We start from the raw sequence: 22,769 nt of genomic DNA, 5'->3' as shown, positions 1-22,769 counted from the left end.
GTCCAAGATTCCCGCATAGGTGTTTTCCACCACTCCCTTCAGCTTCTTCTTCCATTCCCCCAGCCCCTTCCCATCCGACAGCCCTCATTCTGTTTCGGTTATAATTCCTCCATTTATACTTTCTTTGTTATTTTATAGTATTCATTGAATTCCACATATGCCAATCTTATAGTCTTTAATGCACTTTCCAAGTGGTAGATATAGTTTCAAAATACAGGGATTAGTGAGGATGTCTAGGGAAACATAATTAGACACATTATGATTCAAAACATAATTCATGTAGTAAGAGTGTCCTTCCTTGAACCTTTAATTCCACACAGCAGACTTGTTCCATTATGCTGTCAGCACTGATCCTATAAAATTAGCAAAAAAAAAAAAAAAAAGTCCTAAATGGTATTTCTCCCTCACAGCCTGGCTTATTTCACTTCGCAAATTGCTCTCTACTTCCATCCATGCCATTGCAAAGAGTATCAGCTCCTGAATTCTCTCTGATGTGTAGCATTCCATTGTGTAAATGTACCATAGTTTTGGATCAACTTATTACCACTGGCACTGATGTTGCTTCTAGTACTTGGCTATTATAAATTGTACTGCTGCGAACATGGAGGTGCACAGGTTCTCACTTTTAACTGGAATATAACAAGAAAAGAAAAAGCAAAGAAAATATAACCGGAGACATTGAAATTAAGGACATGGTAACAATAGCCACAGGTAAGTGGAGTGGAGATAGTGGGGGGAGAGTGGTCTATAGGAGCTACTGTACAGGACACAAGGACAAAATCAAAGGTTATGTTAGGGTTGGGGGAGGGAGGTTGGACTTGCCTGGGCAGGGAGGGATTGGGAGAAAATCCAGCCAATTGTAGTTAAATAAAATAAATAAACACATTTAATAAATTGAGGGCTTAAATCAGTTGATTTAACCTCATAAACCTTTCTGCAGTTCTCAAGTCTCTACTTCCCGCTCTCAGAAACAAATGCACATGTGAGACTCAGTTCTATGTCTGCATCTGCTTTGTACAATTAACACGTGCTTTTAGCCTTTACTTTACTTCCCTTAGGTCAGTTCTTGTATCTGTTCATTTGCTGTTCATAGGAAGTCAAATCATTAACACACGTGACTCACTAATAGTACAAGAGACCCCCCAAACAGCACAGATCGGACTCTGTGACATGCTGGCAGAAGGCGCTTAGAAAGGAAACACCTGCAAACCAGCTACACTGCCATGAAACCAGGGAGGGCACTGGAAGATATTGAACACCAGAGCCAAAATATCTGCACTCCAAATTCCTTGGCTGAAGCTGGTAGACTGAAAATTGGAAGTCCATTTCACCTCTGATCACCTGATGGTGTCTGCCTGAAGTGCTCTGCAGAGATGAATGGTAAACCAAAGGAATGCTCCCATGCGTACACACTTTAACATGCCAAACAACCATGTTCAGAGGACTTGCTAAGACTCCCTTGTCCAGACCTTCTCTTTCTGATCACTGTTCTTAAGGGACAAAATCCTGCAACTCTGAAGGTGCTCTTTGGGGTATGAATTGTAAGCTATTGATAAGATATTTTTTCGGTTGAAGCACGTGATGAAAATGTGGCCTCACTCAAACATCCAGTTAGAAACAGAGACTATGCAGGCTGCCTGTAAGCTCCCAAGGTCCTGAAAATGATGTTAGATGCCTCTTTCTCAGGCCACCCAGGAACCAGCATGGCAGGAACCTGCACCCTAATGTTATGAAAGCACAATTTGAAAAATCTCTCCTGTCGGTCCAGTCATCTGGATCTTCACCTTTCCCTTAGCCCTATCTCATGTTTCACGTGGAGCAACAAAGAACCTGCCCAAATGGTCTCTGCCTTTAGCCACTCTTGCATTTTGATTTCCGACCCTCTCGCTTGCTGGCTCCGATTGCTTAATTGTTCTTCCTCACTTCTAGTGTTGACCAACAGCATGGCGCATGTTGGAGGATTCTTCAGGTAGGATCCCAGCAGTGGAATATCTGGATGAAAAGGCAATCCCATTAATGAAGAAATTCAATATCGTTTCCAACAGTGAGTGCCCCAGTCTGCATTTCGACCCACAGGGCCAAAGGGTTGCCTTCGTTCTACAATCTCACCAGTATGCGTTTTGTGTTGACTTCTTGATGATGGCCATTCTGACTGGTGAGGTTATATCTCATTGTCGTTTGCATTTGCGTCTCTCTTGTCTGTCTTCCTGGTGTGGATAGCTCCTTTCCTTAATCACAAAACCTTAGCCTCCAGTATATACCCCATGAGGCAATCAGAAGGACCTCAACAGCTGCTCAGTCACAGGAGAGCTCTAAGGACACGGGTGTGAATACACGCTTTCGTAGAGAAAAGGATGAAACAAAGAAAGAAAGTTTTCTTATTTTGTTATTTTTTTAATTGCCTGTGCTGGGGGAGACACTGCTTATTGGAATTATGCAGGTTTTAAGCATACAAGTCTACGATTCCTCTGTAGTGTATATTGAATTATGTGTAGAGCACCCCATGTCAAGACGGTGTCCAGCACAAGCAGCTGTCCCACTTCACACCCTTCTTTTGCATCGCCCCTCCTCCTTTCCCTCAGGTCTAACCCTTACTGTTATCTGGGATGGTTTTTCTTAATCCCTTCCCCTTCCCCACCCAGCAGGCACAACCTCCCTGCTCTGACACCTGTTGGCCAGCTCTCCTAGGTGCCTGTCCCAATCAGCCTTGTTAGTTCAGTTTGTTCATTTCATTCTCCAAATTAGTGAGATTGTTTGGTATCTGTCTTCCTCTGACTGGCTTATTTCACTGAGCATAATGTTCCTCAGGTCCATGCACACTGTCGCAAGGGGACAGATTGGCATGTACTATTTATTGCATTGTGTGCACTTACCACTCATCTACTGATGGGCAGGCACTAGGGCAGCTTGTACATGTGAGCTATTGTCAACATGTGGGCATGTGCTGGAAATTGGGGTGCAATCCAGAGTGTGCAGGGAGGCATATATGTCAAAAAGGTGGGCATTGATGACTGAGGGTGGAGAATTCTTGCAACAAAACACAGTTTTCTTTTTGTGACAACTCCTCATCCACTTAATGTTTCTGCAGTTAAATGCAGGGCTGGTAGTAGAGGCTATGGGTTGCCGTTCACTTCTGCCAAAGCAAACCCCTAAACACACAGGTGCCTCAGAATGAAAAAGATACCTTATGAACTTCCTAATCTTCATCCAGTGGTCCCCGCCATTGTCAGTTCTAAAGTACTCCTGCTAAGCCCACCACACTGTTGTTCTACATTTCCTATCCCTAAGGAGGAAAGAAGGCCTTCAGTAAAATGTTTATTGGAACTGGCCTCTTTCCCGCTACCCCATTTCCCAAGCATGCCCCCTTCCCCCTCACCTCTCACACCCACGCCACCCACGGCTTCCCTCCAGCCTCCACACACTCTAATGTGTCACATGTGATATTGGAAAGGATGCCTCCCAGAAAGTAGTCAAAGAACAGCCCATTCAAAAGCCAGGTGTTTTATTGAGGTGAGGGGTTATCATTTGTCCCTCATTCACCTAGCATATTTCTTGGTCCAAGCTCGGGCCATGGTATCAAAGGCATCCCTGTCCTGTAAGTACATTCTCCCAATGGACGGAACAAAGGGGTCGTTGGGGTTGGGGTCACATAGCATGGAGGTGATGGATAGCAAGAGTTTGGATATGGTCAGTATAGGAGACCACTGGGACCTGAGAATATCTACACAGATATATCCCCTTCGGTTGATATTGGGGTGGTAGATCGGGGTTGTGAAGTAAATAAGCGGCGGCCTGAAGGGGTAATTGGGTGGGAATTGTATGTTCAGGCGGAACAGCCCACCCTCGTAGGGGCTGTCGGCGGGACCCATAATGGTCCCCTTCCATGTGAACATGCTGTGGTCCACCGGCCCCGCGAAGCACATGGGCGGGGGGTCGTTTGTGATGTCTGTCAGTTCCTTGTGCAGTCGCCTCAGAGCGGTGGATATGTCAAACGGAGCAGGGATGGTCCGGATATCCTGACAGGGACAAAGGGTCAGGGGAGACGATGGGTTAGTGGGGCGTGATTTACGAAGACCATGTTTAGAGGCACAGCCAACCCCCCAAGGTCGGTGGGTAAGAGCTGGAGCCGGGCTGTGGGCTGTGTAATGGCGGCGGGTTGAAGGCGAGTTGCGGACTCACCTGGACCAGCAAGACCTGAGGGGCTCCTGCTCACCTGTGCTCCGCTCGTCCCTGGATCCTCAATCCTTGGCTCCTGTACCTCCTCCTGCTGCACCTCTGGCTCCTCCATCCATGCTTCTTCCATCACTTCCTCCTCTGCTACTGTCGGCTGCTCAGTGTCTAAAGCCCAAACTGAGCTGCCAGGACGCAAGGCCTCCCTTCTACAGTGCCAACCGCTCCTACCGGCCTGCCACTACTCTTTCTTCAGGCCTGCCCCAAACGGTCCTGCGTTTCCCTGGCAGTATGGAACATGCTCTGTGACATCACAAGGGCCAGCTGAAGACATCAGCAAGTCAGTGGTAGCAAGGTCAGGAAAGACAGAGGGCCTGAATGAGAGGGAGTCATTGTTATAACAATAATTCTATAGTCATAATGTTATAGCAACTTATTGGAGCTGTCTATAAAATAAAGATATAAACAAACAAACAAATAAGTAAAAAGTGAACTTGTATCAAAAAAAAAAATGGTTCTAGTCCTCTGTAAAGAATAAGGAAGCATGTCAGGCAAGGGAGTCCCCTGTGATATTTTACAACGAAAAGAGGAATACACTGGAAAAAGCACTACAATATTGGCTGCCTTTTCTGCTCCTGGTCACACTGCTGATGGGTGTTCTCCTATGTACATCACAATTTATCGAGGAGGTGCAGGACCTAACGCCAGCTCCCAGGGGATACTTTAGGAGTTTGTCATCAAAATCAAATGCTGTTTCTCACACATGACATGTGCATAGGTTTGATATGTCAGGAGAGAACAACAAGTTTCAGAGTCTATTGAAGGACAATGTATTGCGGCCACACTCTCAAGATTCTCACCCCATTGATTGCCAATCTTTGCTTCGGATTACAGTGTGAAATGCCAGGGGCAGAGAAGAGTAGGTTAGCTCCACCAGTAGATATGTAAAATGACCAGGAGCTTCTGTGCACACCATTAATCTACTTAGTTACCCACTGTCCAGGCATGGCTGCTTTTCTACACACACTTTGGATTTCATTGTACTGTTTGGGGCTTTTCTTTCAATTCAATTTCAAAGCTTGCATTTTGTTCAACCTATAGAAATCGTTGCGAAGGGGTGGAGGGCACGATTTATTTCACTCTTGGTACCACCCCTCACAGGAGCATGAGATTTAGATGCAATTGATATCTATAATGATCACCACTAATTTACTGAACAGGGTGTGGAGCATCTATGTTAGGTGCAAAGATAAATATGATATGATCTCCGAATTAAAGGCATTCATGGTCTGATGGAGGAAGAGGAAAACACGGTGACATGTATTTACGTCATTAAAATGGCATGCTACAATCCTAAAAACCATATTTAGAATCCATGGCTATAAGAAGGCCAAGGATCAAAGGAGACTCTTGAGGGAGTTCTATCTGATCTGAGTCAGGCATGATCACTGGCAGTTAGGTAGGAGGGGTGAGAAGAAATTAGGCAAGAGAAAAGGGGAGGAAGCAAAAATGGAAAGATTATAACTGAGCCAGGAGAACAAGCAGATGTGAAAGGCCTGCTGTGACAGAAAGCATGACTATTTCCAGGAATTAAATGCACTTTGGTGCATTGAAAAATGTGTGGTTTGAAGAATGCCTAAAGCCAAGAAGGCAATGTTGAGGTTGTGAACAGACTTTCAGATGAACTGATGAAGTTTTGATTTTATTCCATACACTGTAAGTAACCTGGAAGAACTTTAAGTAAATATGATGTGAATATTTTCTGTTTCGGAAAAGACTTCTCTAGCGCCTGGTGTGCAAAAAATTTACTAAGCCTAAAGGGAAGGGAGCCCAAGAGTGTGTAGCTCTGTTGGTGGTAGTGCCGTCCTGTACACCAATGGGTTGGGTGTTCAACTCCTAGGAAGGGCACATGCCTGGTCTGTGGGCTATGTCGTCATGGGAGGCGCCTGAGAGACAACCATGCTTGCCTGTTTCTGTCCCTCATTTCCTCTCTCTAAAGTGGAATTACAAATATCTTTAAAGACAAAAAGCAAAATAAATGTCTTATTATTTAATAATATTACATTTAGTAGCAATAAAAATGAATACAACTAATTATGCAACCTAATAATCCATAGTTAATATTACTTGTGGTAAATTATATGCAGAGAATACGCTACTCTCCCCTTTACCCCTTACTGCTTCGAGAACCTATTTCCCTACTCTATTGATTATCTTGGGCATGTGACTTTCTCCATCAATGGCAAGACATCAGTTGTGATGTCCAAATCCTGAAGCTATGCTAATTACTGGCAGTCCTCATTAGGTTGGAACAGCTGCCTACAAAAGTATGTTGTATGTAATGGATACACATTCATTCTTGGCTTCCATACGGGAAAACACCTCACTCAATCCTCAGGTCTACCTTCCACCAAAAGTCAAGCCAAGATCAGATGAGGAGACTAAAGAATATCGTAGATAACTGGAAGACTCAGAAGTAAGAGATATGTGTTTGTTTTAATCCATGGGATTTATACTTTGCTTATTATTGAGGGAAAACCTAAGTTGTTATGTTGAAGAACGTACGGCATGGCTCAACTTGCAATACATTCTGTGTGAGTAAGAAGCAATATAATGCAAACAATAAATGCTGAAGTCGGTAGCATAGTGTTACTTTTGGACAGACAAGAAAGGGAAGAAACTACATAATTGCTGTTGACGCTTCTGACGTGGCTTAACTGTATAGCTTGGTGTCCCTTGGCTTCCCTATTGGTCTCGATATGGCTGCAGAAATGCAGACACAGCATAGCATTGCACGCAGTTGAACGGGAGACAAGAAACTGGAGAAACCTTGGCTTTCCTTTTTCATGGGTAAAGAAACCGTTTTTCTAAAGGTGACCCGGGCATACTGCATTCTGTGCCCTGAGTTGCAGACGGGAATCACATGGCCCCTCATGTCTATAATATGGACCATGAAATTGAGAAACACTTTGCCCTATTTGGGCTAGATCAATTCCACTTCGGTTCTGAAACCCTTAAAGTGTTTTCTCCATGCAAAAGATGCCTTCTGACAACAATAAGGAAGGGATGTCGTGATGGTGAATATTGAAAAGGCAAGTAACAATGATTTCTCCTGTTAGAATGATTTATTATATCCTTTAACTTTTCCTCTTCCGATCTACTGCCAAGCCAGAGTAGGGAAATATATGTGCATAACACACTCTATTTAAAAATAGGTTTTGCTGCCTTCAAACATGCCATTCATTAATAATACGGCCTTAAAAGATGTTTCGCAGGTAATTGAAACTGGGTGAGCAATGAATTTAATTGAAGCAAAGCAAGCATGACGCCAAGGTGAAGTCATGTTCACTCCAAGTTCATATTCAGAAGGCAGTCATGCTAATGCACGGCTAAAGAGAATACAATCTGGTGCGTCAGATTTACTGATGCAGAAAGTAGCGTGAGATCACATTAAAATGCAGCACAGGTACAGAGCCTGAGAGAGTTTATGAGCCTTGGGATTTGTTGCTCACATTCTCCTACCAGATTAGTTGCTGAATATTACAATACAACTTTCAGATGTCCCAGGAAGGTTAAGACACCAGTGAACAAACCTGTCAGGGGAAATCTTTTAGTCTCCGTGTTGCAACGGTCTGTCCGTGGCTTTCACACTTGAAAAGGCCATGTGAACCATGGCCTTCTCATGCTACATGAAATCCAGAATATTTTCACGCATCTAGGCTCTGCATACTACCTTAACTTTTTCCTTTGCATAACAGTATTTCTATGTAAATGTAAGTGTGTCACATTGTCTCCTCCTGCAATCTGTTCTTGCTTTAGTTAAAATACACTCCGTAAGAGTATTCTTTATGTATTTTTCTTCCTTTCTGGAACTGCTGGTTTCCTCTCTACTCGGGATGTAGAGAAATATGTTTACAACTATCTTCTTAGTTTTAACACTTCACCCCGTGTGTTATTTATTAGAAACACTCACGTCTTTCCTTAAAATGGAAGACATAGCTGCGACTACCTTTGCTCATTCTTTCCGGCTATATGAATCGAGTATATTCAAAACTCTGTTAATCTGGCGCTAATTAATTCTGCTTCATGAAATTGTAAAACGGCAAGCATTTGCCTATGAAACCTGAGAACTTGAAGAGTATTCTAGGCAGAAAAAACCAAACTCAATGTGCAGTTTGCACCAATAACAGTTCCAAGCATGTTCTCAGTAATGGAAATATAATGTATTTATTGTGACGAACTTGGAAATATGGACTTTGGTTAATATCAGAAAGGATAAAACCTGCCTTTCATACTATAAAGTGACTAAAAAGTAATGACAAGTAGTAAAGCTCCCATCTACTCTAAGGTCAAGGGATAACCTATCAGTAAGGAATCATAAATCATAGGTGGCATGCACATAGAACCAACTTCTAGGATCAATAAATCATTGGATGAAATAAATTGTACACTCTAGGGAAGTAAAACTTAATTCACCCCTTTAGTTAACTATGAGAATGAAATATAAGTAGACACAGCAGGCATAGCATATGGTGAAGTACTCTTAAGATTAATAGAAATTTTTAAAATGACCATTTGAACCAACTAGAGTATGTTCCTTTTCCAAGTGTAGGTGGTTTTGTGTATAAAAAGTTCACATACTTAATGGAAATGGGTGAATGAGGGCCTCCGAAAGTAAAGGGTTAAGTATTTTTGATGAATTAAATAACAGCCCATAAATATTAAAGACCAAAATTTTGAAAATCATTATTCTAGTGTTTTTCCATTCAGTAAGTACTCTCATTAACCCTGCTCAGAGTTTTCACATCTTTCCATAAACATTGGTGGAAAATTGCGTTGTTCTTCCTTTTTACATTTCCTGATCATATCGTATGCGTTATTACGGGGAAAAAAGAACTCAGAATAGGCCAGCGAAATATCCCTAGATAGCAGTTAATACTCCAGGAAAAAATGAACAGTAGAGTGCTTTAATGCAGGGAAGAAATGCAGCTTTTGCATAATACTCATTCATGACAGAGGGGGAAAATATATGTCAAAAATATGGAGAGTAATCACGTCAAGACAGTAAAATGAAAAACACAAAATTTATATAGGATCGTTGTCTTTCTTCTACAATTTATAACTATTGTGGCCAGCTCCTTATAATATGACTTATAAAACATACTGCATTGGTAATGTATGGGAAGCCCTAGTCAAAGATCATTTGAATATACTTCATATATATAAATACATAAGACCTAATGACTTGCTTGCTAGAGTGCTTCAAACGTGGGAGGTCTTGAAGCGTAAGCACTTCCTTGTTACAACAACTTGTAGATACATGGAGAGAGTCGTGAATATTAACAGATGGAATGTGAAAAGGGCCAAAGCCTAGGAAATATACATTTCAACTTTATAATCTACAGAAGCATAACATTTCACTTTCCAAGCCTTGAGAAAACGCGGACTTTTCTAGCATTGCTCCTTATACTCCTAGGTCCTGTTTAAGTAAGTGAAAAAGTTTCCAAAACACAGTAATAGGCAGGGGGTACTAAGGAGAAGTTATAGAACTCTGTCTTATACTACAAGGTTTAATTCAGACAACAGATCTTAGGATGAACCAAATGGTAAGTGTGGTCTAAAGCATAAGCCTGATTCCGACCCAGTGAATTCATCAGGTAATAATCAGCAAATAAGTTTTATTTCAATGCAAACCCCAAACCAATGGAATACACAAGCATACATGCACGTACATGCTCATACAATCAAAATAGTTGGCAAACAAAGCCAAACTGCAAGGACTCAATGTTCATAAAAAGTAGTTAGACCTAACTGAGACAATACTGCCGGAGTAACAGAGCCCACACAAATTAATTAACTTTCAATACCTGTTATGTGTGAAAGACAGTTGTTAGACTACATAATTCCCAGGGCTCCTCCTAGTGGTGATGTGGTGTGGGTCTTTTAGAGAAAACCAGAAGTTGGGACGTCAGGTAAAGATCACAAGAGAGGATTTTTTCCATTATTCAAATACACCACCATGTCCTTAGCACCATGATTTACAATAGCCCAGTCCTGGAGGCTACCTAGGTGCCCATCAGCCAATGAGTGTATCCAAAAGCTCTAGTATATTTACACAATGGAACTCAGCGCAGAAGGGAGAGATAAGGAGCTCATACACTTTGCCATGGTATGGATAGAACTGGACAGCATTATGCTAAGTGAAATAAGCCAGGCTGTGAGGGAGAAATGCCAAGTGATCTCACCTTTAAGTACAACATAATCAACTGAGGAAAAAAGGAACCAAAATAAAAACGGAGACATTCACATTAAGAACAATGTAGCAATAGTGAGAGGGGAGGAGGGTGCGGATGGTGGGGAGAGTGGTCTATAGGAGCTACTATAAAATACACAAGAAGAAAATCAAGGAGGAGGGTTGAGGTGGGTTAGGGATGTGGGACTCCCTAGCCTGAGGTGGAGAGACGGGGAGAAAATGCAGTCAATTTTCACTGAATAAACATAAAATTAAATAAATATATATTAAAAATTCAACCTAATAGAAGATTTTTATGAAAATCATGTTTTATGCCTAAAAAATAAAAATTAAGATTTGAAGTTAAAATAAAGAAAAAACTGACTTTGATGAGAGCATAGAGTTAGGGGTAGAAAGAGTGGAAACCAGTGAGGAAGACAGAAAACCGTCATAGAAGAAAAATAACCAGGGGTACTGTGTCCTCGCTGCCTAAGGTTTCCTGTATCAGTAAGGTCATTCCCATTCATCTTCCTGTACTACCCTTACCTCCCCCGGTCTATTTTGTGCCTATCATTAATGTTTCTTATTCCATGTACCTTTTCCCCCCTTGTCGGTCCACCCGCTCCCGCTAATAACCCTCCATATTACCTCCGTTTCTGCAATTCTGTTCCTGTTCGAATTGTCTGCGTAGTGTGGTTTTATTTTTGCCTTTAAGGTTAGGTCCTCTTTAGATGTGAATTTGCTGCCATTTTATTCACATTTTTTACCTTCTTTTTTCTTAGGGAAGTTTCTGTAGCTTTTCATATAATAAGGGCTTGGTGATGATGAACTCCTTTAACTTGAGCTTGTCTGGGCAACAGTTTATTTGCCCTAGCGTTCTAAAGGACAGCTTTGCTGGATAGAACAATCTTGGATGGAGGTCCTTGCATTTCATGACTTGGGATACTTCTTTCCAGCCCTTTCTTGCGTGCAATGGTTCTGTGGAGAAATCAGCTGACAGTCTTTTGGGGATTCCTTTGCATGTAACTGTCTCCTTACGTCTTGCAGCTTCTCAGATTCTCTCCTTATCTTTCATCTTGGGTAATGCAATTGTGATTTCTCCTGGTTGTTTCTATTTCGGTACAACTGTCTGGGACTCTCTGGGCTTCCTGGGCTTCCTGCAAGGCTCTTCCTAGTGCCACATTGGGGAAGTTCTCCATCATTCGTTTTTCCAAGAATTTTTCAATATATTGTTCTTCTTTCTTTCCTTCGGCCACCGGTAGGATTCTAATGCTGCAACATTTAAGATTTTCCTGGACGTTCCTAAGCCTCTCCTCATTGTGTTGAATAGTTGTTTCTTCATTCTGTTCTGCTTGAAGGAGTATTTCTTCTTTGTGCTCCAAACTTGTTCATCTGAGTCCCGCTGTCCTTCCCATCAGTGTTGGTTCCCTGAACATTTTTCCTCTATTTCTCTTTTCCTATCCTGCATTTCTTCCTCTATTTTGTGACCCTACTGAGCCAATTCTGTGAGCATGCCGATGACCAGCGTTTTGAACTGTGACTCTGATAGGTTGGCTAACCATTAATCACTTAGCTCTATTTTTCCAGGAGCTTTGATCTCTTCCTTCATTTGGGCCATTTTTATATTTGTTTCAGAGTGCCTCTTATGTAGAAATGGGGAGAGGCTTACTGGTTCACCAGGGAAACCCGCGTTGCTGTCCTGTGAGCTGTGTGTTGTGGCGGGTCTGAGAGGGAACAATGGTGCTTACCCAGATCTCTGGTGACTTTCAGTCATTTGCCCTGCTATCCACGAGCAAACCAATCTCTTCTGGTGATGATTGCAAGGTCAGTACTTGGTGTATAAGTTGTAGGACTACGTGGGTCTCTGCGGGAAGTCTTCTGTGAGGATGAGAGTTCTTTCCACCGAGAAAACCCTCACAGGTGTTTTCAGTTAGATGTTTGAGGCTTTATTTGCGTGCCCTGGCACCTTTTCTCCCACGGTCTGTTTCCCTTCCCACATCGTTGCTCTTGGTTTATTTGCAAGCGAATGTGAGTCCACGGGCTCTGCATATGCCACCTTGTGGACACCAAACTTCAGCCGCTGCCTTGCAGCAAGTCCTCTCCTGTCATACTTCCCACTTCTACTCATCCTTCAGGTATGATTGAATGTTTCTTTTGAACTCCTTGTTGTTGGACTTCCCTACACTTCCATATTCGGGCTGTTGTGGTTCCTTGTTCTTGTTAAATTTGTTCTTGTCCTTGTTCTGGTTGTGAGGAGAAGAAGTGCATCTACCTAGGCCTGTGTCATGGCCAGAGGTGACTGGAGTGTCTTTCAAACAGGACTGAAATTTCTTCAGAGAGGAAATATTTATTATTACTTCTGTACAGTCTAGCATTTTTGGGTGGATACTTATAGTTTTAAAAGAGCATGTTCTTGTTGAGACTTCAGGACCATTTCTTGGGGGAACTATGCTTTATTTTATTTTACAAATCAGTACCTCGGGATTCTAAGAGATACAAACTATTCAAAGCTGAATACTAGACAGTGATAAAGCCAGTCCTGAGTGCCTCCAAAGTCCCTATTCTTCTTCACCACAGTGCAGATGTCAGAGACGTGTGGTTCTCACAGGTGTGGCTCAGTTGGCTGGGCCTCACACTAGAAAGTAAGACGTTTCAGGTTTGATTCCCATAGAGCACATTCCTGGGTTGCTCGTTTGGTGCCCACGTGGGATGGGAATGAGGGGCAAGTGATAAATGTTTCTCTTTCATATGGACGTTTCTTTCTCTAAAAAAACCAAAATGTTTTTTAAAAAAGGATTTGTAATATTATTAATATGTTTGGAGGGAGATATAAAGGAAAAGTGTATTATTCTATTCAATATTTTATAAACAGTGAACCCTCTATGCTTTTTTTTTTTTTCCTGTTAAGTGACCCTAGATAAGTGGTTTCCAAGTATGGAAGACAGGGGCTTTCAATCAGTTCTCTGTATCCTCTCATTATATGACACCGCGCCTACTCTGGTTTCTACTCTCTGTCAGAAGTGATCAACAGTAGCCTCGAGAGTCTCTCTGAAAGAAGGAAAGAGATGGTTACACACAAGAATGGACATACCAGTTGGAAGTGCAGCAATGGGAATTGCAGATTTGGCGCGTTACTACATGACCCTGAAATGATGCTTAGATCATAAAGAGCAGCCTGTCCTTTTCTTACCAATTCAAGAAATTACATGACATTAAATTATCATACGTAAGCCAAGGGCCTCAGATGTTTTAAAAAGTCTCTCATTTTCACGAAATCCTTCGATTGAAGCATTATCTTGATGTTGCCACGTGAAATACACATATAGAAGCAGTATTGTGATGCTGCGTGACAAGTCAATTGAACTATGTGATAGTCTTCATAGCTTTACAAGAATGAAGACCCTGTCATGATTTGTTTGCTATCGTACGAGCCATAGAATTTATTGTCAGGAACTTGTCAGTGGAAAAGAAAAATGTACACTTTCTAGCACTGACATTTACTGGGAATAAATCTAACATGGGCTGAATGAGCACAACTCGGATGACACACATAACACTTACCACTGCCGTACTGTAACCATTATTGTGATGATAAGGTCTTAGATATCCCACAGAATTGGTGAAATATAGGATCAGTCCCACAGGGTATTGACTGTTTTGCTTACTCCTAGGGTGCAATAAATTGCATGGCTGTGTGTTGGTGTAATGGGAGAAAGGAAAGCAGTACATAGAAATATCTTTCTTCTAATTTCCCTAGATATTTCTCCTCACAGGTAAGTTCATATTTCATTGAATGTCTATATATGTGTTAGTCCAGACCAAGTTATTTCTTAGTGACATGTGATTTTCAAACACTCTTTATTGTTTTATAATGAATAATAGATGGAAATATTAAATAGGACTGCAGAAGAACAAAGTTATTTACTACTGATGTTTTCTCATTTTCTCTTATTGCTTGCTTTAAAACTACACATTTCTGAAATGTGAAAAATATATCCAGTCAAGACATAGTGTAAACAAACGTTTTTCTGAATGTTTTCTATACAGATAGTGCATGAAATTCTTTTCAAAACACCATAAATTTATTTTTGAAAGAATGTATGTGTAGACCTAACTAAGGATTATATACTTGTGTGTATATATTACTCATCAAGGTGTCCAATAGAGAGCATTATGTGATTAAATTCTATTTGGGTTACCTGGTAGCTAAGATTTGAATTATAGTTTTGTCAATGCTTAAGACTACAAGAAACTGGTCTATCCTTTCTGGTGCAATACCGTTAAAGTTCATGAAAGCATTAGGTAGCGTGTCATTATAATAAAGGGAAGGTTAAACTTTTTCTCCCAGTTGGACTCACAGAATAGTTCCCAGCAGCCATAGCTGCTTCTGACAATTGCTTCTCTCACTACCCTGGATGATGTGTATCTACATATGCATCTCATTCACTAAAGTAGAAGTGACAGGCTTTCTTCAAATTTCTTGGATTCCATGAACTGGCCTCCACGATGACCTGAGTGAAGTGAACCATTATCCAAATGACTGTGGACGTGTTACCTGAATGAAACTAATTTTCAGTGATGGTCCAGTAACAGTGTGGACACCTTCCTAGCAATAATTTCTTGGATTACTTAAGAGCCTGACATAGGGTAGGGAGGCAGGACACAATGTGTTCTTCCTGTGGATAGAGTTCTTTGGTAGATTCAGTGAGGAGGGAAGGGAACACTCCCAGGTATTGGCCAAGATGTTTTGAAGGGACTAGTTTTTTAAATGGACATTTGGAGTGTTCTTTCTCCTACTACAGCCGTTCACACCTTTCCCCCTTTCCACTCCTGCTCCCAACTCCAGCCCCCCTTCCCTCTGCCCTTCTCCACACTCTTATCTGTGTCCAAGATTCCCGCATAGGTGTTTTCCACCACTCCCTTCAGCTTCTTCTTCCATTCCCCCAGCCCCTTCCCATCCGACAGCCCTCATTCTGTTTCGGTTATAATTCCTCCATTTATACTTTCTTTGTTATTTTATAGTATTCATTGAATTCCACATATGCCAATCTTATAGTCTTTAATGCACTTTCCAAGTGGTAGATATAGTTTCAAAATACAGGGATTAGTGAGGATGTCTAGGGAAACATAATTAGACACATTATGATTCAAAACATAATTCATGTAGTAAGAGTGTCCTTCCTTGAACCTTTAATTCCACACAGCAGACTTGTTCCATTATGCTGTCAGCACTGATCCTATAAAATTAGCAAAAAAAAAAAAAAAAAAGTCCTAAATGGTATTTCTCCCTCACAGCCTGGCTTATTTCACTTCGCAAATTGCTCTCTACTTCCATCCATGCCATTGCAAAGAGTATCAGCTCCTGAATTCTCTCTGATGTGTAGCATTCCATTGTGTAAATGTACCATAGTTTTGGATCAACTTATTACCACTGGCACTGATGTTGCTTCTAGTACTTGGCTATTATAAATTGTACTGCTGCGAACATGGAGGTGCACAGGTTCTCACTTTTAACTGGAATATAACAAGAAAAGAAAAAGCAAAGAAAATATAACCGGAGACATTGAAATTAAGGACATGGTAACAATAGCCACAGGTAAGTGGAGTGGAGATAGTGGGGGGAGAGTGGTCTATAGGAGCTACTGTACAGGACACAAGGACAAAATCAAAGGTTATGTTAGGGTTGGGGGAGGGAGGTTGGACTTGCCTGGGCAGGGAGGGATTGGGAGAAAATCCAGCCAATTGTAGTTAAATAAAATAAATAAACACATTTAATAAATTGAGGGCTTAAATCAGTTGATTTAACCTCATAAACCTTTCTGCAGTTCTCAAGTCTCTACTTCCCGCTCTCAGAAACAAATGCACATGTGAGACTCAGTTCTATGTCTGCATCTGCTTTGTACAATTAACACGTGCTTTTAGCCTTTACTTTACTTCCCTTAGGTCAGTTCTTGTATCTGTTCATTTGCTGTTCATAGGAAGTCAAATCATTAACACACGTGACTCACTAATAGTACAAGAGACCCCCCAAACAGCACAGATCGGACTCTGTGACATGCTGGCAGAAGGCGCTTAGAAAGGAAACACCTGCAAACCAGCTACACTGCCATGAAACCAGGGAGGGCACTGGAAGATATTGAACACCAGAGCCAAAATATCTGCACTCCAAATTCCTTGGCTGAAGCTGGTAGACTGAAAATTGGAAGTCCATTTCACCTCTGATCACCTGATGGTGTCTGCCTGAAGTGCTCTGCAGAGATGAATGGTAAACCAAAGGAATGCTCCCATGCGTACACACTTTAACATGCCAAACAACCATGTTCAGAGGACTTGCTAAGACTCCCTTGTCCAGACCTTCTCTTTCTGATCACTGTTCTTAAGGGACAAAATCCTGCAACTCTGAAGGTGCTCTTTGGGGTATGAATTGTAAGCTATTGATAAGATATTTTTTCGGTTGAAGCACGTGATGAAAATGTGGCCTCACTCAAACATCCAGTTAGAAACAGAGACTATGCAGGCTGCCTGTAAGCTCCCAAGGTCCTGAAAATGATGTTAGATGCCTCTTTCTCAGGCCACCCAGGAACCAGCATGGCAGGAACCTGCACCCTAATGTTATGAAAGCACAATTTGAAAAATCTCTCCTGTCGGTCCAGTCATCTGGATCTTCACCTTTCCCTTAGCCCTATCTCATGTTTCACGTGGAGCAACAAAGAACCTGCCCAAATGGTCTCTGCCTTTAGCCACTCTTGCATTTTGATTTCCGACCCTCTCGCTTGCTGGCTCCGATTGCTTAATTGTTCTTCCTCACTTCTAGTGTTGACCAACAGCATGGCGCATGTTGGAGGATTCTTCAGGTAGGATCCCAGCAGTGGAATATCTGGATGAAAAGGCAATCCCATTAATGAAGAAATTCAATATCGTTTCCAACAGTGAGTGCCCCAGTCTGCATTTCGACCCACAGGGCCAAAGGGTTGCCTTCGTTCTACAATCTCACCAGTATGCGTTTTGTGTTGACTTCTTGATGATGGCCATTCTGACTGGTGAGGTTATATCTCATTGTCGTTTGCATTTGCGTCTCTCTTGTCTGTCTTCCTGGTGTGGATAGCTCCTTTCCTTAATCACAAAACCTTAGCCTCCAGTATATAGCCCATGAGGCAATCAGAAGGACCTCAACAGCTGCTCAGTCACAGGAGAGCTCTAAGGACACGGGTGTGAATACACGCTTTCGTAGAGAAAAGGATGAAACAAAGAAAGAAAGTTTTCTTATTTTGTTATTTTTTTAATTGCCTGTGCTGGGGGAGACACTGCTTATTGGAATTATGCAGGTTTTAAGCATACAAGTCTACGATTCCTCTGTAGTGTATATTGAATTATGTGTAGAGCACCCCATGTCAAGACGGTGTCCAGCACAAGCAGCTGTCCCACTTCACACCCTTCTTTTGCATCGCCCCTCCTCCTTTCCCTCAGGTCTAACCCTTACTGTTATCTGGGATGGTTTTTCTTAATCCCTTCCCCTTCCCCACCCAGCAGGCACAACCTCCCTGCTCTGACACCTGTTGGCCAGCTCTCCTAGGTGCCTGTCCCAATCAGCCTTGTTAGTTCAGTTTGTTCATTTCATTCTCCAAATTAGTGAGATTGTTTGGTATCTGTCTTCCTCTGACTGGCTTATTTCACTGAGCATAATGTTCCTCAGGTCCATGCACACTGTCGCAAGGGGACAGATTGGCATGTACTATTTATTCCATTGTGTGCACTTACCACTCATCTACTGATGGGCAGGCACTAGGGCAGCTTGTACATGTGAGCTATTGTCAACATGTGGGCATGTGCTGGAAATTGGGGTGCAATCCAGAGTGTGCAGGGAGGCATATATGTCAAAAAGGTGGGCATTGATGACTGAGGGTGGAGAATTCTTGCAACAAAACACAGTTTTCTTTTTGTGACAACTCCTCATCCACTTAATGTTTCTGCAGTTAAATGCAGGCCTGGTAGTAGAGGCTATGGGTTGCCGTTCACTTCTGCCAAAGCAAACCCCTAAACACACAGGTGCCTCAGAATGAAAAAGATACCTTATGAACTTCCTAATCTTCATCCAGTGGTCCCCGCCATTGTCAGTTCTAAAGTACTCCTGCTAAGCCCACCACACTGTTGTTCTACATTTCCTATCCCTAAGGAGGAAAGAAGGCCTTCAGTAAAATGTTTATTGGAACTGGCCTCTTTCCCGCTACCCCATTTCCCAAGCATGCCCCCTTCCCCCTCACCTCTCACACCCACGCCACCCACGGCTTCCCTCCAGCCTCCACACACTCTAATGTGTCACATGTGATATTGGAAAGGATGCCTCCCAGAAAGTAGTCAAAGAACAGCCCATTCAAAAGCCAGGTGTTTTATTGAGGTGAGGGGTTATCATTTGTCCCTCATTCACCTAGCATATTTCTTGGTCCAAGCTCGGGCCATGGTATCAAAGGCATCCCTGTCCTGTAAGTACATTCTCCCAATGGACGGAACAAAGGGGTCGTTGGGGTTGGGGTCACATAGCATGGAGGTGATGGATAGCAAGAGTTTGGATATGGTCAGTATAGGAGACCACTGGGACCTGAGAATATCTACACAGATATATCCCCTTCGGTTGATATTGGGGTGGTAGATCGGGGTTGTGAAGTAAATAAGCGGCGGCCTGAAGGGGTAATTGGGTGGGAATTGTATGTTCAGGCGGAACAGCCCACCCTCGTAGGGGCTGTCGGCGGGACCCATAATGGTCCCCTTCCATGTGAACATGCTGTGGTCCACCGGCCCCGCGAAGCACATGGGCGGGGGGTCGTTTGTGATGTCTGTCAGTTCCTTGTGCAGTCGCCTCAGAGCGGTGGATATGTCAAACGGAGCAGGGATGGTCCGGATATCCTGACAGGGACAAAGGGTCAGGGGAGACGATGGGTTAGTGGGGCGTGATTTACGAAGACCATGTTTAGAGGCACAGCCAACCCCCCAAGGTCGGTGGGTAAGAGCTGGAGCCGGGCTGTGGGCTGTGTAATGGCGGCGGGTTGAAGGCGAGTTGCGGACTCACCTGGACCAGCAAGACCTGAGGGGCTCCTGCTCACCTGTGCTCCGCTCGTCCCTGGATCCTCAATCCTTGGCTCCTGTACCTCCTCCTGCTGCACCTCTGGCTCCTCCATCCATGCTTCTTCCATCACTTCCTCCTCTGCTACTGTCGGCTGCTCAGTGTCTAAAGCCCAAACTGAGCTGCCAGGACGCAAGGCCTCCCTTCTACAGTGCCAACCGCTCCTACCGGCCTGCCACTACTCTTTCTTCAGGCCTGCCCCAAACGGTCCTGCGTTTCCCTGGCAGTATGGAACATGCTCTGTGACATCACAAGGGCCAGCTGAAGACATCAGCAAGTCAGTGGTAGCAAGGTCAGGAAAGACAGAGGGCCTGAATGAGAGGGAGTCATTGTTATAACAATAATTCTATAGTCATAATGTTATAGCAACTTATTGGAGCTGTCTATAAAATAAAGATATAAACAAACAAACAAATAAGTAAAAAGTGAACTTGTATCAAAAAAAAAAATGGTTCTAGTCCTCTGTAAAGAATAAGGAAGCATGTCAGGCAAGGGAGTCCCCTGTGATATTTTACAACGAAAAGAGGAATACACTGGAAAAAGCACTACAATATTGGCTGCCTTTTCTGCTCCTGGTCACACTGCTGATGGGTGTTCTCCTATGTACATCACAATTTATCGAGGAGGTGCAGGACCTAACGCCAGCTCCCAGGGGATACTTTAGGAGTTTGTCATCAAAATCAAATGCTGTTTCTCACACATGACATGTGCATAGGTTTGATATGTCAGGAGAGAACAACAAGTTTCAGAGTCTATTGAAGGACAATGTATTGCGGCCACACTCTCAAGATTCTCACCCCATTGATTGCCAATCTTTGCTTCGGATTACAGTGTGAAATGCCAGGGGCAGAGAAGAGTAGGTTAGCTCCACCAGTAGATATGTAAAATGACCAGGAGCTTCTGTGCACACCATTAATCTACTTAGTTACCCACTGTCCAGGCATGGCTGCTTTTCTACACACACTTTGGATTTCATTGTACTGTTTGGGGCTTTTCTTTCAATTCAATTTCAAAGCTTGCATTTTGTTCAACCTATAGAAATCGTTGCGAAGGGGTGGAGGGCACGATTTATTTCACTCTTGGTACCACCCCTCACAGGAGCATGAGATTTAGATGCAATTGATATCTATAATGATCACCACTAATTTACTGAACAGGGTGTGGAGCATCTATGTTAGGTGCAAAGATAAATATGATATGATCTCCGAATTAAAGGCATTCATGGTCTGATGGAGGAAGAGGAAAACACGGTGACATGTATTTACGTCATTAAAATGGCATGCTACAATCCTAAAAACCATATTTAGAATCCATGGCTATAAGAAGGCCAAGGATCAAAGGAGACTCTTGAGGGAGTTCTATCTGATCTGAGTCAGGCATGATCACTGGCAGTTAGGTAGGAGGGGTGAGAAGAAATTAGGCAAGAGAAAAGGGGAGGAAGCAAAAATGGAAAGATTATAACTGAGCCAGGAGAACAAGCAGATGTGAAAGGCCTGCTGTGACAGAAAGCATGACTATTTCCAGGAATTAAATGCACTTTGGTGCATTGAAAAATGTGTGGTTTGAAGAATGCCTAAAGCCAAGAAGGCAATGTTGAGGTTGTGAACAGACTTTCAGATGAACTGATGAAGTTTTGATTTTATTCCATACACTGTAAGTAACCTGGAAGAACTTTAAGTAAATATGATGTGAATATTTTCTGTTTCGGAAAAGACTTCTCTAGCGCCTGGTGTGCAAAAAATTTACTAAGCCTAAAGGGAAGGGAGCCCAAGAGTGTGTAGCTCTGTTGGTGGTAGTGCCGTCCTGTACACCAATGGGTTGGGTGTTCAACTCCTAGGAAGGGCACATGCCTGGTCTGTGGGCTATGTCGTCATGGGAGGCGCCTGAGAGACAACCATGCTTGCCTGTTTCTGTCCCTCATTTCCTCTCTCTAAAGTGGAATTACAAATATCTTTAAAGACAAAAAGCAAAATAAATGTCTTATTATTTAATAATATTACATTTAGTAGCAATAAAAATGAATACAACTAATTATGCAACCTAATAATCCATAGTTAATATTACTTGTGGTAAATTATATGCAGAGAATACGCTACTCTCCCCTTTACCCCTTACTGCTTCGAGAACCTATTTCCCTACTCTATTGATTATCTTGGGCATGTGACTTTCTCCATCAATGGCAAGACATCAGTTGTGATGTCCAAATCCTGAAGCTATGCTAATTACTGGCAGTCCTCATTAGGTTGGAACAGCTGCCTACAAAAGTATGTTGTATGTAATGGATACACATTCATTCTTGGCTTCCATACGGGAAAACACCTCACTCAATCCTCAGGTCTACCTTCCACCAAAAGTCAAGCCAAGATCAGATGAGGAGACTAAAGAATATCGTAGATAACTGGAAGACTCAGAAGTAAGAGATATGTGTTTGTTTTAATCCATGGGATTTATACTTTGCTTATTATTGAGGGAAAACCTAAGTTGTTATGTTGAAGAACGTACGGCATGGCTCAACTTGCAATACATTCTGTGTGAGTAAGAAGCAATATAATGCAAACAATAAATGCTGAAGTCGGTAGCATAGTGTTACTTTTGGACAGACAAGAAAGGGAAGAAACTACATAATTGCTGTTGACGCTTCTGACGTGGCTTAACTGTATAGCTTGGTGTCCCTTGGCTTCCCTATTGGTCTCGATATGGCTGCAGAAATGCAGACACAGCATAGCATTGCACGCAGTTGAACGGGAGACAAGAAACTGGAGAAACCTTGGCTTTCCTTTTTCATGGGTAAAGAAACCGTTTTTCTAAAGGTGACCCGGGCATACTGCATTCTGTGCCCTGAGTTGCAGACGGGAATCACATGGCCCCTCATGTCTATAATATGGACCATGAAATTGAGAAACACTTTGCCCTATTTGGGCTAGATCAATTCCACTTCGGTTCTGAAACCCTTAAAGTGTTTTCTCCATGCAAAAGATGCCTTCTGACACCAATAAGGAAGGGATGTCGTGATGGTGAATATTGAAAAGGCAAGTAACAATGATTTCTCCTGTTAGAATGATTTATTATATCCTTTAACTTTTCCTCTTCCGATCTACTGCCAAGCCAGAGTAGGGAAATATATGTGCATAACACACTCTATTTAAAAATAGGTTTTGCTGCCTTCAAACATGCCATTCATTAATAATACGGCCTTAAAAGATGTTTCGCAGGTAATTGAAACTGGGTGAGCAATGAATTTAATTGAAG

The 22,769-nt window shown here is 42.5% G+C and overlaps 2 protein-coding genes across 2 annotated transcripts; both read right to left on the bottom strand.

Moving 5' to 3' along the window:
* Window positions 1-3,536: 3,536 nt before the first annotated feature.
* LOC128780071 (ubiquitin-conjugating enzyme E2 D3-like) lies at window positions 3,537-3,971 on the bottom strand. The gene has a single exon (XM_053917762.2). It carries the CDS (start codon window positions 3,921-3,923, stop codon window positions 3,537-3,539), a length of 387 nt encoding a protein of 128 aa, XP_053773737.1. The 5' UTR covers window positions 3,924-3,971.
* Window positions 3,972-18,823: 14,852 nt separating this feature from the next.
* Window positions 18,824-19,258, bottom strand: LOC128780069 (ubiquitin-conjugating enzyme E2 D3-like). The gene has a single exon (XM_053917760.2). The coding sequence runs from the start codon at window positions 19,208-19,210 to the stop codon at window positions 18,824-18,826; it is 387 nt and encodes a 128-aa protein (XP_053773735.1). The 5' UTR covers window positions 19,211-19,258.
* Window positions 19,259-22,769: the final 3,511 nt, after the last annotated feature.

The sequence above is a fragment of the Desmodus rotundus genome, unplaced genomic scaffold, assembly GCF_022682495.2.
Source record: "Desmodus rotundus isolate HL8 unplaced genomic scaffold, HLdesRot8A.1 manual_scaffold_219, whole genome shotgun sequence".
NCBI classification, from domain to species: domain Eukaryota; kingdom Metazoa; phylum Chordata; class Mammalia; order Chiroptera; family Phyllostomidae; genus Desmodus; species Desmodus rotundus.
The sequence above is the reverse complement of the archived record's forward strand: the minus strand, read 5'-3'. Positions and strand labels throughout refer to the sequence as shown.